This window comes from Coptis chinensis, chromosome 3, assembly GCF_015680905.1.
Source record: "Coptis chinensis isolate HL-2020 chromosome 3, ASM1568090v1, whole genome shotgun sequence".
Classification (NCBI taxonomy): Eukaryota; Viridiplantae; Streptophyta; class Magnoliopsida; order Ranunculales; family Ranunculaceae; genus Coptis; species Coptis chinensis.
Window position 1 is genome coordinate 21,486,476 of NC_141458.1, and position 17,182 is coordinate 21,503,657.

Here is a 17,182-nt window from a genome sequence, read left to right on the forward strand (position 1 = left end):
TTTTTCCCAAAAAAAAACCAACATTATCAACTGCCATAAAAAGTGCTTCATTGCGAAATTGTTCCTTTATTCTCCATCTCCCTAGTTTATCCTGAAAGAATGCATACAACTTATTCAGAAAACAAGCTTGTTGTATGACTTTAAAGTGCGCAGTAGGGGTTCTTATATATAATTGCTCAGTTTTTCTAATCAGAATCAAAGTCTTCACATTTCTTTCCTGAGCAACATTTCAAAAAACCACTGTTTGCTGTTGGCAATAAATTTTTGGGAGTTGCCTAAGGCCCAAGAGATGGATTTCGAAAGCAAAAGTTGTTAATTAGTACTAGCATGATCTATGTGCGCGGAGCTTTTGTTTTTTGTTTTTTGTATGACTAATGTGTAAATAAACAAAAATATAGGGACAATTTAGTAGCTATTATGTAGGCCACACGTTGGGGGCTTGGGGCCAAACTGTGGAAAACGTGTGTTGAGTATACATAACATAATTGTTTTTATTATTATTTCAAATTTCCTTGAACATTTTGATTTGGATTTTTGTAATTTAATCAATTGAGTATGGGCAATTCTGTCCAAACAAAACTAACTGAGAGAAAGTATTCCTGACAAATGATTTAGGTAAATGGGTAATTCCTGGGCTCTTAAGGGCTATTAAGCCTTTGGGCTGTAGTGTGACTAATTGAACTGGTGGATTGACAAAGTGATTGATTTTGTGGTGTATTGTGTGACTAATTGATGTTTTAAATGGGTACCGGTGGTGCCTTTGGTCTGGTTGATGGTGGTGTAGTGTGACTAATTGATGTTTTGTACCGGTGGTGTTGGTCTGATTGTTGATTGGACGTGCTGACTGGTCTATTCTATTTTGTTGGAGGCGATGGTGGCAAGTTGAGGTGGTGTAGCGGTGCTTTGTTGCTTGCTGCTACTCCCTTTGTTTGCATTGCGTAAAGGTGATGTTCTGTTGTGGTGGTGTTGTGAAGATGGTTAGGTGGTGATTGTTTGGTGGTAGTTTATTTGTGAAAGTTGGTGGTGAAACTTGCATCTGTCGTGGTTGTTGTTCTCTGTGTGGAGTGGTAGTTGTGCTATGATGGTGGGTGTTGGTATCGTGAAGTAGGTAGGTGTCTGCCTTAGTGGAGAAACTGATGAAAAGGTTCGTGCTATGCAAACAGATTATGAAGAAGACGGAAAGCCATTTGTTGTCTTCTCTCTTTTGGACGGGGAAGAAAGGTTTTTTTATGGCGATTGTATTGTTTTTTTTTTTGGGTTAAGTGTTTAACTCTTTGAGGTCTGCGTAAAATTCGATTTTTCTCTCCTGATTTCTTGTAATCCCCCTGTCGACGTGGACACCTTTAGAAGGCTTAAAAAGAGACTGCTATTATATATATATAAAAGATTTACTTGAAATCCCATCTTTGAAAAACTTTTTTCTTCTTAAAGGCAAAACCCTATTATCAATCAACCACCGGCGGCGGTTGCCTCTTAACGCACCGTCGCCGGAACTCTTCTTCTTCTTTTCTTCTTCTCTTCTCTTCTTTTTCTTTTTTTCTTTTTGGAACTGATTCTGGATGGGAAATTTTATGGTTGTCAAGGTTCTGGTTGTCATTGGCCTGGGCCGAGAGACAGGTCTGATTCCTCAAGATCCGTAGAAGACATACTGAGTTCGTGTTGTGTGAAAGCATTGGTCCATTATCATGGACGTCCTTGGAGGTTGGAGTTGAGTAGAGGTTGGATCTGGTGGGAGAACTTGTAAAGTTTGGGACTTGATTCATACTTTGCTTGGACGGAAACAAACGAGGAGTTCAAGGTAGAGGCGGTTTTAAACAACCCTATTCTCTATGGGCGATCTTCGGGCATTTGGGATAGAATTTATTTCTTGCCGATAGTTTCTTGTTGAGGTTTGGTTTTTGAAGAGAGGAGCTGAGGTCGATTTTTGTCTTTATGCTGCTTTCTTAGCATAAGCAATTGTTGCGATCGATCCTCGAAATTTGAATTCCAAACTTAGATCTTGTACAACTGTTTGGAGGCTACCAAGGGGGTATTGGAATGTGAAATTGTATCAGCTTCGCGATTCGAAAATGTCAAAGTTTTGTGAAGGGGATGAAACCAACAAAGGTGCTGTTGCAAGCGGGTAGAGAAGGTAAACTGATCGGGTTGCACGACCCAGATCCACTTTCCCATGATCCAGATCCACTTTCAATCCGCATGCCTGAAACAGGGAGGGCTTGAAGCAGCATCTTGTCTTGGGCTTTAGCAGTCGTTTGGATTCTGGCCCGTTTAGTTGGGCCGGTTTATTAGCCTAGAGTGTAGACTTGAGCCGGGATAAGGGGTTTTTCATCAGCTATTGGTCTCCTATGGTTGAACCTAGTTTGAGCCCTGCCTAACGGGGTTTCAACGTAGTTAGTACCAGCATGATTGCTTAATTGCACCAAGATCTTTGAATTGTCCACGGTTCACTTGCAAATCCTCGTGATTATAAACGAGGATCCGAGTGGTACTATGAATGTAAGGTTATATTATATTAATACAGGTGGGGGTCTGCCTAACCCTAGCTTAATCTTTAAAAAAAAAAAAAAAAAAGATTTACTTGAACATTTTGATTTGGGTTTTTGTAATTTAATCAATTGAGTATGGGCAATTCCGTCCAAACAAAGCTAATTGAGAGAAAGTATTCCTGACAAATGATTTAGGTAAATGGGTAATTCCTGGGCTCTTAAGCCTTTGGGCTATTTCAGGCCCATTTCTCCAATAAAAGCCATAAGAGTCAAAAGTCAAAACCCCTGCTGAAAATCATTTTTCCTCCACAATCACCTGTCAAGGCCAAGGTAATAAGTGGATATATTTTCACACCTGTTATTTCCTTGTTGTGTTTTTATAACAATAAAGCTAGTGTATGTACGCATGAGAGAGAGAGAGAGAGAGAGAGAGAGAGAGAGTGTGTGAGAGAGAATCTAGGACACTCATCAAGTAAGAGTGAGAGTGTATTGCACCAAAAAGTACATCAATCAATGTCTCTTATGCTAGCACACCTATGAACCCTGCACATACTAGACGCCCTCTTTTTATAATATCAATATCAATATCAATATGGATATATTATCGAGTGAAATCACTGGTGAAATTCTTACAAAGTTACCCATCAAATCACTCTTGCATTCCAAGTTCGTATGTAAAACATGGTGCACCATAATTTGTAACCACACTTTCCAGCTCAACCGAGCCTTTAAAAACACCAACCACCCGGACCTTATACTCCATTCCAAGTGACACCCCAAGAAAATATACTTAGCTGAAAATGATACAAGTTTTAAACCAAAAATAGTTGATGTTCTCTTTATAGATTAACCGTTGTTTATGCCCGACTACAGGTGTCGTGTCGAGAAAAAGGAGTTTTTTCTCTCTCCTTGGTGTTTTTTTTTTTACTTAGCAAATTTTTTGGCTCGAGAAAAGAAACAGGTTGTAAGTCACGCGTGCTCAAACTATGCCTGGATAAGGGCGCGCCCACGCTCCACCGTAATTCAGTCGAAATTCGACAGTTTCGGAAACAATACAAAACAAAAGTTTTTTCTAAAGAAAAACTTAACCTAACCAAAACCAAGAAAGAGGGAGATTGTAAGAGAGAATTCTTAGTGAGTTGAGTGTTCATTCTTTGTGAGTGAATTGAGAGCTCTTGTAATATGTTACTCTGGACATCTAGTAAAGCTTGAAACTCGTCGGTGGACGTAGACACATTGCCTAACCACGTTATATCCGTGTCTTGTGGTTTTGTTTTCTTTTGCATTAGTCTCTTTATTTTATATGCTAGTTAATTGATATTGAAAAGTGTTGGGAGAGTACTTGGAGGGTGTTGAAGTCTTGTCTAGTGAGAAAAATTAATCCTTGTGTAGGGTTGATCTATTTGTAGTGAATAGCATTGTTTCCGCTGTTAGTTATTCACAATAATTGGTATCAGGGCTTAGGTATACGACCTAGGATTTTGAGTTTTAGTGAAGAACCATAGTGCTCGAAATTGGTGTAGACAAGGTGTTTGATAAAATTCCCAAGTAAAATATTTTTTGGGTTATTGCATGTGACTTGAAAATGGCTCCCAAGATGTTAAATATAATGCAAGGTTTGATGTAGAGAAGTTTAATGGGAAGAATAACTTTGGGATTTGGTAAGTCCAAGTAAAGGACATCCTCATCCAACAAGGTTTGCACAAGACTTTAAAGGGGATTAAATCTAAGACGGCGAATATGAGTGATGATGATTGGGAAGAGTTCAATCTACATGCTTGTTCATCAATCCGGTTGTGTCTTGCAAATGAGGTCATATATAATGTGATGGGAGAAAATACCGCTACCGGTATTTGGCTCAATCTAGAATCTATGTATATGACCAAGAGCATGATGAACAAGATGTATCTTAAGAAACATCTTTATTGGTACATGATGGTGGATGGTTCAATGATGCAAGAGCACGTTAGTGAGTTCCGTCGACACCTAGCGAATTATTTGAATGTTTGTATGAAGATGGATGATGAGGATCAAGCGGTATGTTTAATATTGTCTTTGCCCGAAAGCTATGAGCATCTAATGACTACTTTTATGAACAGAGAAGATGTTGATCTTGACGAAGTTTAAAGTGCTCTTCTTTCTTATGAGTTGATAAAGAAGACACGAGTTGAAAATAACATTGATTCAGGACAAGGGCTAGTGGAAAGAGGAAGGTTATATGAACAGGCCTCTACAAGTAATGAGAGGTGTAGGTCCAAGTCAAAGAAGCCGTTGAAACATGTGAAGTGCTACAATTGCGATGAAAAAGGACATTGCACAAATAATTATCCTCACCCGAAGAAAGATAACAAGAACAATGGAAGAAAGGTAAGGCTAAAGTTGAGGCAAGTTTTGCTTTCGGCTCTGAAGGGGACGATGTGAGTCTTTGTGTGTCCACACAAGACTATATGGCCGAAAGGTGGATTCTTGATACTGGGTGTTCCTACCATATGTGTTCGAATAGAAAGTGGTTTACTTCTTATGAGAATATTGATGGTGGTTTCGTTTTGATGGGTAATAACGTTGTTTGTAAGACGGTAGAAATTAGAACTATACGAGGTTAAGATGCATGATGGTGTAGTGAGAACTTTAACCGATGTGACTTGTGAGGCATGTTCTTGAGCTAAAGAAGAACCTTATTTCTTTTGGTAACTTGGACTCCAAAGGCCACAAGTTTGTGGGAGAAGGTGGAGTCCTCAAGATTGTTAGTGGCTCTTTAGTTGTTATGAAGGGTCAAAGACATGGAACCTTGTATACTTTGATGGATAGTACGGTGACTAGTAATGTAGCAGTGGGTGCATGTAATTGATTCTGAGTGCACTAAGATATGGCATATGCATCTAGGGCATATGAGTGAAAAGGGTTTGTCTAAGTTGTGCAAGCGAGGGTTCTTGAAGGACTTGAAGAAGCCAAGTATGGGTTCTATGAGCATTGTGTCTATGGAAAATAGTGCAGAGTCAAGTTTAATTCAAGCAAGCACACGATAATAGGCATTCTTGATTATGTGCATACGGATGTTTGGGGACCCTCCAGAGTCAAAAGGAGGTAACCGCTATTATGTCTCATTCATTGATGATCATACTCACTATGTGTGGGTGTATATGATGAAAACGAAAGATGAAGTGTTTGAGATATTTAAGAAGTGGAAAGCAAGGGTTGAGAATCACACAAATAGGAATGTAAAGACACTAAGGTCTGATAATGGTACTGAGTATACCTATGGGCCTTTTCAAGAGTTTTGTGCGCAATAGAAAATTGCCAGACATTGGACAATTAGGGGCATGCCTCAGCAGAATGGAATGACAAAGAGAATGAATAGAACCTTGCTTGAAAGAGCGAGATGTTTGTTGTCTAATGCCAGTCTAGGCAAAGATTATTGGGCAGATGTAGTGTCCATGACGTGTTACCTGTACAATAGGTCACCAATTCCAGCTATGGATTGCAAGACACCTTATGAGGTGTGGTCAGGTAATCCAGCTGATTATAGTATTTTGCGAGTGTTTGGATTGACTGTTTACTACCATGTGAGGGAAAACAAGCTAGATCCTAGAGCTAAGAAGGCAATATTCTTGGGCTTCACAAATGAGGTAAAGGGATACAGATTGTGGTGTCTAGAAGACCACAAGTTCCTAGTTAGTAGAGATGTTACCTTTGATGAGACTTCTATGTTGTCTTTTAGTAAACCGGAAAAAGCTGTGCAGAATGGTAAGTCTATAGAAGTTCAAACTACTGAACTTGAGTTGTCTGATACAGCAGATGACTGCTTGGTTCATGATGAGGTACCAGATCATGGAACCACGCAACAACAGAAAGAAGAGCATGAGCATCTACAACTTGTAATGGCTAACCCTAGGCCAAAGAGACAAGTTAAGGAAGTGCACAAGTATGGGCACGATAAGCCTGTGAAATACTATGGTCAGGTGGATTTAGTGGCATATGCACTAAATATTTAAGATGATGAGCCAGATAGCTCCAAGGAAGCTGTTAGAGATGCTTATTACAGAGATTGGTTGGTTGTTGTGCAGGAGATGGAATCTCTTGATAAAAATCACACATGGGACCTTGTTTTATTGCCAAAAGACAAAATGACTATCGGCACTAAATGAGTGTTCAGAAAGAAATAGGTCCTTCCTGAGTCTGACAGTACTAGGTACAAGGCAAGAGTGGTAGCGAAGGGTTTCTCACAGAAGGAAGGAGTCTACTACAATGAGGTATTTTTCCCTGGTGGTCAAACATACTTCCATTCGTGTGTTATTGAGTTTAGTTGCTCACTTCGACTTGGAGTTAGAGCAACTTGATGTGAAAACTGCTTTCTTGCATGGAGACTTGAAGGAAGAGATCTATATGAGATAACCTAAATGTTTTGTTGTTGCTAAGAAAGAAGATCATGTGTGCAAGTTGAATCGGTTATTGTATGGTTTAAAACAATTGCCAAGGCAATGATACAAGAACTTTGACACGTTCATGATGCAACGTGAGTATACCCAAAGTACGTATGACTGTTGTGTTTACTTTCATAGACTTCATGGTAATGACTTCATCTATCTCTTGCTTTATGTGGATGACATGCTTATTGCTTCCAAAAGCATGGTGGAGATAGACAAGTTAAAATCTCAACTTAACTCTGAGTTTGAGATGAAAGACTTAGGTGGAGCAAAGAAGATATTGGGCATGGAGATTGACAGAGATAGGAAAAAACAACGGATAGTTGTATCTCAGAAGATATACCTTCAGAAAGTAATTTCTCGTTTTGGTATGGAGAATGCAAAGTCGGTTTCTACTCCTTTGGCTGGGCATTTTAGGCTTTCAGCTAAGTTATCTCCTAGTTCAGTGGAGGAACAAAAGCATATGGCTCGTGTTCTTTCTGCTAGTGCAGTGGGCAATTTAATGTATGCTATGGTGTGCACACGCCCTGACATTTCACATGCAGTTAGTGTTGTAAGCAGGTATATGGCAAATCCTGGGAAGCAGCATTAGGAGGTAGTGAAATGGGTATTGAGGTACTTGAAAGGTACCTTGGATGTGGGATTAGTTTATGGTGGAGGTACTTGTTATGTCAGTGGTTATGTGAATTTAGATTATGCTGGTAATCTAGATAGACGACGATCGATTACTGGTTATGTGTTTATGATACTTGGTGCACCGGTAAGTTGGAGGTCTATGCTACAGGCTACAGTTGCTCTATCTACTATAGAGGCAGAGTATATGGCAGTGGCAGAAGCAGTGAAAGAGGCACTATGGCTTCGAGGTTTTCTCGATAATATGGGTATTGAGCATAACAGTGTTGCTTTGTATTGTGAGAGTCAGAGTGCTATTCATTTGGCGAAGAACTAGGTTCATCATGCTCGGACCAAGCATATTGATGTCCGTTATCACTTTGTACGGAATGTCGTTGAGGATGGTGATGTAGCACATGAGAAAGTGGACACCCATAACAATGCTGCTGATATGCTGACGAAGGTTGTCACCGGAGTTAAGTTCCAACACTGTTTGGATTTGCTCCAAATCCTATATGTTTGAAAGAGCCCTTTGTGGGCATGACCCTTCATGGCAGTTGACGGCGAGTTCCGGGATTAGTTTTTTCTCTCCTTGGCATTTTTTCCCCCTTACTTAGCCAATTTTTTGGCTCGAGAAAAGAAATAGGTTGTAAGGCGCGCGCTCTCAAACTATGCTTGGACAAAGAGCCCCCGCCCAGCTCAAATAATTCAAAATTAAATTTGACAGTTTCGGAAACAATATAAAACAAAAGTTTTTTCTAAAGAAAAACTTAACCTAACCAAAACCAAGAAAGAGAGAGATTGTAAGAGAGAATTCTTAATGAGTTGAGTGTTCATTCTTTGTGAGTGAATTGAGAACTCTTATAATCTGTTACTCTGTACATCTAGTAAAGCTTGGAACTCGCCGGTGAACGTAGGCACATTGCCGAACTACGTTATATCCGTGTCTTGTGGTTTTGTTTTCTTTTGCATTAGTCTTTTTACTTTATATGTTAGTTAATTGATATTGAGAAGTGTTGGGATAGTACTTGGAGGGTGTTGAAGTCTTGTCTAGTGAGAAAGATCAATCCTTGTGTACGGTTGATCTATTTGTAGTGAATAACATGGTTTCCGTTGTTAGTTATTCACAACATATCGTTTTTAGACCAATTTGATGTAGTGAAACCTTCTTCCAGTTAAGCATGGGATGATTTTTGTTGTAGTCATCGATATTGTTTTCAGCGAGATAGAGTTCACTATATGCGTACATGAGAATAAGGTTGGGATTAGCTATATTGGCTTGGTTGATATGGATAATGGAGAATATAGGATCAGATATAATGGTGCGCCACTTTTTACAAACACGCTTGCATTGAAGGAGGGAGATGATAGGTAGTTTTGAAAGGATGTCCATGGCGATTTCTTGAGGAAGTTTGTCCATTTTCTGCAAAATCTTTTAAAGGTGGTTTCTATACTTCTAGTAAATAGATCGATTACAGAAGTATATAAAGCTTTTTGAAGATTAGTTTAGTAATATACATATACAATGTTATTAAAATGAAGGGTACCCTCTGAAGTTTGAACAGCTGTCCAACTCATTTTTGACCCGTATCCACCAAGTCATGTAACTAACATTACTTGACTCCTTGAAGATGAAGTGTGGATGGACATTTGAATAGATATATGAATTATTTAATTGAGAAAACTATTATAATTCTCTTCGAAAATTCAAATCCAACAAGTTCGTAGGCTGAATATAGAACAACTGTATTTTTATACTTTACTAATATCATGCACATCTTAACAACACATCCACAACAATAAAAATCTTAACCATATAGGCGTTAAGATTAACTCTATAGCAATAGAAAATAAAAAGGAATATTGTTAAACTTATTGACAGTTCATCAATATTGTTTACTCGCAAAAAATGGAAGAGGGAAAAGTCAGAAAATTAACTAAGGTAGGGGACAACAACTCAATAGAAGCACATTTCACACACAAAGATTGTACTGCATATCAGAAGTGAGAAAAAAGAAGTCATATATAGCTCTTCACAACATCAAGAACACATTACCCTCTTGAACCTCAAAGATTAGGAGGGAACAAAAATAAATTACACATGTAGTTCTAAATTACAAATCTAGATTAGCTTCTCTTGTTTGGGCAATGGCCATATCCATTCCACTTTCTATCAATTCCATACACAAATTCTACATTTATCTTCAACACAAAATTTAGACAGCAGAATTGGCGTTTGTGCATACATTCTTGCTGGGGCTTATTGAAAAATCTATTGCGGGTGCTACCAACTATCTATGGGTAGTGAACTGAAAACCACAATTGCGAACATATGTAAAATTGCATTATGATGTTTCTATAAGCATATGAAATCAATTGAGAAAAGTACATAATTTTAAGATTATAGAAAATTACCTTAGCTCTGTCTTCAAATAGTGTTAGTTTGCTCAATTAAGGGAATACGGTGTAAAAGGACCGGAGCACTCTCAAAACTACCAATAAAAATTTCTGCAACTTCCCTATAGGTCCTCTAAGCTAAAAACATTACTATTTTCCCTTTTCAGCTTGCTTGACGTTGCTAGAGGCTAGAGCATATGTAGTCCCCTAATCATTCCGAAGAAAAGAATTATCAGTGTTTACATTGCAAAATATGGATATTAAATTTTGTTGCCTCCAAAAGTCCTTTTTTACATCACATGACACATACGTACAAAAACTTATACCTACACCCATTCATGCATGGAGGCATAAGTAGTTCCAGTGTCAACTTCCACTTTAGGTGATTTCTTTGTTTTCTGGGTGAGCAAACAGAAATTTCACATATTAATAATTCTCATTATAAACATAATCTTAGCAATCGTTTTTAAGTTTCTTATACTCCGAGAATTATTTTCTATTACATGGATTTGCAGATATAATTTCCTTACCTTGGAAATGTTTTGTAGTTGGGCATATATCCACAGCCCACCGAGGACAGGAAGTGCGGCATCACGGGTAAAAAGAAAAACAGAAGTATCTGCGCATAGTATTTGGTACATAGGCGTCAAACTTATGCAGAGAAATCAGATTGGCATTTAAAAAAAATGAATCCCCTCAGCTGACTATGATGTGTATAAACATAGTAAATCGGTTGGAGGTGCTAGCAAAGGAAGATTGACCTACCCATTAAGACAACAAAGACTGCTCGTCTCAGAAGGAAATAATTTTGCTTCGCAGTGACGACACGTCTTGAAATTATGGAGTTGAAAGGGTTCAAAGTAAGAAGTGTCCAAAAAATCCCTCGCATAGTTGTGGTATGAACACAACGTAGTCTTTTTTATTTTAGAGTTAGATCTTGTCCCAACACTGGATGAAGCTCTATCACGAATTTGTTCAGTTGTTAGAAATATAATAAATGATTAGACAAAAAAAAAAATCAATGAGAAGAAGGCATGTTGATCATACAAATTCATAAGATACTTGTACCTATAGGTGCAGATATATCTCTGGGGTAGGAATGTAATCACTGTTCTTCATACATGTATTGCGTCAGTTTCTTTCTCGCCATTGATGTTCCTGACAAATGTCGTTGCTATCATCAACTATAGTAGAGTCCGGTAGGGAAGTATCATCCATGATCGACGTCTTGAAATAATTGGTGATCGAGCAAGAGATTGAATACATACAATTAGAAATTAGAACACTCTCCGGTAGGGAAGAGTCGTCCATGATCAACATCTTGAATTAATTGGTGGGCAATAGAATCCGTACAATTAGAAATTAGAACAGTAAAACACACACACAATTGAACAATTAATAATTAAACAATCAATTACACACTTAAAACAAATGAATGGGTAATAGAATGAAAAAATACGAATAGTTATTAACAACATCAAAACAATGAACAATTTAAATAACACAAAAATTCACTGTGTTGTTTGCCAGAGTTATGGGTGTTCGTGAAACAAACGCAATACCACTGCCCAAGTATAATTACATCGATACAATTATTTAAGATTCCACTTCAAAACTACAAATTCTATTAAGCGTTGTCCATGATTGGCAAGAGAATGCTCCAATTATATTAGTTACAGTTACATACTTAAGTAAATTAATGAGTAAGTATAAATAAAACGAAATGGAACCTTGTGAACTATTGACGAAGTATAAACAATTTTATAGAGAGATTCACACTGTTAAGCATCAGAGTTCTGGATATCCAATTCTATTTCAAGATTCACGTGAAAAAACCACAATTATACTAAAAAAAACAGAGAATAAGCCGAGAGAGAGAGAGAGAGAAAGGGTGGGCGACTCGAAGCTTGAGAAGAGAGGCGAAATGGGGAGACCGGGAGTGAAAGAAATCGAGAAATGTGTAGAATTTTTTTTAAGTGACAAATTGACGATTATGCCCCTGTGACGGACATAAAAGTGACACCAAATCACTGTTACTCATACCCCATATTTTTCTAATATACTAAGATTTGTAGTACTCATATAGTCATATGGCGGCAAATGCATCTTATTGCAAATTATACAGGATGTCAAACATAATACTTGCGGTCCAAGAAAGTTACTGAACTTCACCATCCGACCCAATTGCGGAAGTATGTAGAAAATTCAAAATTCACCGCATGTCAAAGTTAAAATAAAACTTATGTCATACCACCTATATTTGGCTCAGTACGGATTGATGCCCCTAGGTAAGATCCGCAGTACCTGTGAGGGAGTGATATTCTCATTCAGGAATATCAAGCACGTGTTCAACATAGCGGAAATACCACACCGACCTCTGACCTAGTTCTCCGAACTGCCTTCAGAGCGATCTACATCATTAACTCATATCCATGAGCTACGAGATCGCTCTAGAACAGATCGACTCGTACATCTTCACACAGAGCATTCTATCTCATGACTCAGTCTATCTTCTAGAAACAATCATTGCCAAAGATGTATTTACATACTTCATCACCGCAGATCATGAACAACTGTAACCACTCCCCATCATTACAGAATTCCTACCACCACCATTTCAACACTCATTCTTAATCTCGACCATACATTTGTGTTTGTTAGTATACGTGTTGGATAGAGATCCACATTCACCAATTATAAATACCTCTTATATGAACTACGCCAAACCTGATTATTCTCTCCCCAAGAATCGAGAGATAGATACGTAGGCAGTTTGCTCAACAACGAACTCGGTATTTCCCATTTCTAAACCCTTTTTCTTCCTCTTCTACATTTGTAAGGGATAACTAAAACACTCCTTTACATTGGTGCCGTCTGTGGTCTCGATTTCTTGAGAAACCACTTCACAAATCCCAAAACCAAGAAACAAAATCCTCAAGCCCACAAAGCATGGCAAGCCTTGAAGCTCAAATCCAGAGTTTAGCAGGTTAGTTAGGTACAATGAATGAGCACATTACCCTGCTAAGGCAGGAGAATGTTGCTTTGCGTGCGCAAGTGGACACACAAAATCCACCATGTGCCATATCAGAGGACGGTATTAACGAGGTTAATCAATAGATTAATGAACTGTCACAAAGGATCGACCAAAGTGCAGTTAAGAAAGACGCCACTCAGATCATTCAAAAGATGCTGAAGACATACCGCGCGTCCCTGCTCGCTGCTGAGGTACTTAGTAGGGCTTCTCCTCCAGATTTCATCCAGCCACGCTTTGTAATGTACGATGGTAGCACGTGTCCTGGTCAACACGTGGCACGCTACATTCAAAGCCTTGCACTCTATAGTGCTCAGGAGTTTGACCATCTCTATTGCCGTTTGTTTCCAACCAGTCTTAAAGATGCCTCACTCGATTGGTTCTTTTCACTCAAGCCAGACTCGATAAAGAACTTCGAACAACTCGCCGATCTATTCGCTTGCCAGTACGTCCACAACAGGCATAAAAAAGCTGATCTCGATTCACTTTTCCAACTCTCCCTAGGCGAAAATGAAACCATTCGTGAATTCCTAGGTCGGTTCAAAACCGAACTGTTATGCATGGAGAGCGGTTTCAAAGAGTCATTCGCCACATTGGCATTCTCCAACGCTTGTCGTGTGTGTAAGATGGTGCTCTCCAAATCGCTGATGAAAGAGCATCCAGAAATGTTGTCCGAACTATACGCTCGTGTCGACAAGTACATCAAGTTACAAGAGGGCCTGAAGCGTCAAGGCCTCTCAAAAGAACAAGAGGTAGCAGCAATATCTGATGATGCCCCACCTTCTAAAAAGTGACCAGACAACAAGGACAGAAGTCTGGGAACAGAACGAACAACAACCGCGAATTCGCTGTGCTTACCCGATCTCCCAGTTACATACTAGACAAGATCAAGAAAGCTACATATTACCGACCTGACGTGCGGCAGCCAGAAGATCGACCCGGCAAGCCTTATTGTGCATTCCACCGAGCAAAATGTCATGAGATCGATGAGTGTTGGGGGCTCAAGCACTACCTCCAGGACCTCATCGAATCAGGTCATCTTAAGCATTATGCTAATATCGCTTAATGGCGACCTGCGCCATAAGCTCATGGCTCGCAGGGAGCGGAGTAGATCTCCACCTCACTATAATCACCAAAATGTCCAAGCTCGCTCTCATAGCAGAGGACGCCCAAGTGATCGTTCTCGTCATAAGCGTCGTCAACACTCGTCAGACAGAGATAATGACAAAACCATACATATGATCACTTTCCAGGATGATTCTGTTACATCCTCTAGAGAAAATGAGGCGCTTAGGCGCTCTCCAAGAAGTTTACAAGTTCTCTTCACAAGCCGCACCTGCCCCACGCAGTTCAGGCCGCAGCTCAGACGATATAACATTAACAGAGGCCGACCTCAACAAGGTTTGCCTCCCTCATAATGATGCCATAGTGGTCCATGTCAAAATCAGAGACTGGATAGTCAAACGTGTCCTGATAGATTCTGGTAGTTCATGCGACATCTTGTTTTACCATACCATCCAAGAGATGAATCTGCCCAAATCGGTCTTCATAGACCCAATAGCTCCTCTCTATGGGTTCAATGGCTCCAGAGCTGACCCAATTTGGTGACATCATACTCCCAGTCTTTGTAGAATCTAGGGAAGATAAAGTCAGCTTCAACACGCATTTCAGTGTTCTAGACACCCAATCGTCCTATAATGCCATCCTAGGACGGTGTTGGATCCACCAAATGCAAGCTATAACATCAACACTGCATCAGGTGCTCCGCTTCCCTAGCACTAGGGGTATAATGGAGCTTCGCAGCAATCAACTCGAGGCTTATCACTGCAATCAGATCCTCTCAGCGAACAAAGCCGCTGACCCATTTATCAGTACTAGGAGAGAGCCCACCAGCTACACGATGGCCAAAGACTTAATCGCCAAGGTCAGATCCAAAGCACCAAAGCAGAACACTGGGGGCTTTATAAAAAAAGTCCATTCGTCTGTCAGGACCCCAGAGGTCGCCCAAGTTCCTGTGCCTCCACCAGTCAGGACTCCAGAGGTCGTCCCAGCACTTGTTAGTCCACCAGTATATATTTCAGAGGTCGCACCAGCCCCTGTTGTCATGACCACAAAGGTCGTATCAGCCCCTGTTGTCGTAACCACAGAGGTTGCTCCAACTACTGCTGCCAAGACCTCCATTCCTCAGATCGACCAAGCACCACCAAAAACCAGTCCCCCAGAGGACGCCCAACATTCAAAAGCAGCAGTTCAAGAAAAGTAGCGAGTGAACTTAGGAACAGAAGACGATCCCAAGTTCGTCTATGTAGGGGCTAACCTTGGCCCTACACTCAAGGCCCAACTTGTAAACTTTTTAGCAATGAATAAAGATGTTTTCGCTTGGTCGTATATCGATGTACCTGGTATAGATCCTAGTGTTGCATGTCATAGATTAAATATCAACCCTAATGCTAGGCAAGTTTGACAGCGACCTCGGAGATTATCCCTGAGATTTCAAAAAGCAATCAATAATGAGGTCGACAAACTCAAGCAAGTCGGTTTCATTAGAAAGGTCGATTATCCAGACTGGATCGCTAATATAGTAGCAGTCCCAAAAAAGAATGACATAGTTTGCCTCTGCGTCGACTTCACGAATGTCAACCAGGAAACGCCTAAAGATAGCTTCCCTTTACCTAGAATCGACCGACTTGTGGACCAGACCTGTGGCCACGAGCTCCTGTCATTTATGGATGCATACAGTGGGTACAACCAGATCCCACTCGCTGAAGAAGATCAAGAGAAAACGTCATTCATCACCGAACAGGGAATCTACTGCTACAACGTCCTCCTGTTCTGCCTCAAGGATGCTGGAGCGACTTATCAACGGCTTGTCACTGACATGTTCGAAGACATGTTAGGTGATACCATGGAAGTCTACATCGATGATATGGTGGTCAAGAGCAAGAAAGCGGTTGACCACCTCACTCACCTTGAGCAGGCGTTCGCCAGATTGAGGCGAACTAAGATGAAGTTGAACCCTGAAAAATGCCTTTTTGGAGCATCCTCCCAGAAGTTTCTTGGGTACCAAGTATCACAATGAGGGATTGAGGCCAATCCAGACCAGATTCGAGAATTCTTAGAAATGCCCGATCCAAAGACAAATAAACAAATACAGAAGCTATCAGGAATGGTTGCAGCACTCAACCGATTCATATCAAGGGCGTCAGACAAATGTTGACCTTTCCTGCAACTTCTTAAAAAAAGAGAACAGTTCTCATGGAACGACCAGCACCACCAAGTGTTTTCTACTCTCAAAGAATACCTGATGACACCACCCATCCTAGTAAAACCAACAGACGGGGAGACGTTGGGGCTCTACCTTGCAGTATCAGACTTTGCTATCAGTCCGGTTCTCTTCAAGGAGGACAACAACTCAGAGAAACAGATCTACTTTACAAGTAAGACACTAACTCCAGCTGAAAAGAACTACTTTTACATTGAAAGAGCAGTGCTCACATTACTATACTCTGCAAGGAAGTTCAGGCTGTATTTTCAAGCACACCCAATCAAGGTACTCACCGACCTCCCACTGAAGAAAATCCTTCTCAAGGAAAATAAGACAACTCGCATGGCAGTATAGGCAGAAGAACTCGGGGAACATCACATCGAAGTTAGTCCCCACTACTTCTCGAGAAAGGCGCGTCGTTCTGCATTTTCTAGCAGATTTTCCTATTGACGACCTGAATTGGGAGCCAGAAACAGATATCCCATCCATGAAGAAGCAAGACAAGTCCATCTGGTCTCTCTTTGTGGATGGTTCTAACAACCCTGGAGATCCCATAAATCAACGAACGCTTTCGTGGCACGTTTGTCTACAACCTTAGGGGGCAACCCACTAGAAGACGACCCGACTTGAAGTACTAGCTACAGCAGCAACAGATTCAGATCGTACTTCCTCCTCCACATCCTCACTCTCAAACTTTACTGATTCCTCCCTCTCCTCCTCTATTTCCTCACAACTCAACGATACTTCTCGAATCTCTTCATATCGAGTGTCGTCGAATCAGACATTCTTTTTTTTTAGTGATTACAGATCCTAAACAAGACAAGCTAACAACCTAATAGCTGAACGAAACAAACAAGAACACAAGAAAAATGAGCAGCAACAATGGCGGAAGCACTAACTTGAAAAGTTATAGTCTCTATAGTTCTGGAAACGAAACAAAAAATGACTTTTTGAAACTCCAAAAGTC

The 17,182-nt window shown here is 40.2% G+C and overlaps 1 protein-coding gene across 1 annotated transcript; it reads left to right on the forward strand.

The window, feature by feature from the left end:
* Positions 1 to 13,105: 13,105 nt before the first annotated feature.
* LOC147508594 (uncharacterized) lies at positions 13,106 to 13,744 on the forward strand. The gene has a single exon (XM_086597381.1). The coding sequence runs from the start codon at positions 13,106 to 13,108 to the stop codon at positions 13,742 to 13,744; it is 639 nt and encodes a 212-aa protein (XP_086453507.1).
* The last annotated feature ends 3,438 nt before the right edge of the window (positions 13,745 to 17,182 follow it).

Excerpts from the sequence above, each read along its gene's own strand:
- LOC147508594 (XM_086597381.1), top strand. The coding sequence starts at position 13,106 with ATGCTGAAGACATACCGCGCGTCCCTGCTCGCTGCTGAGGTACTTAGT.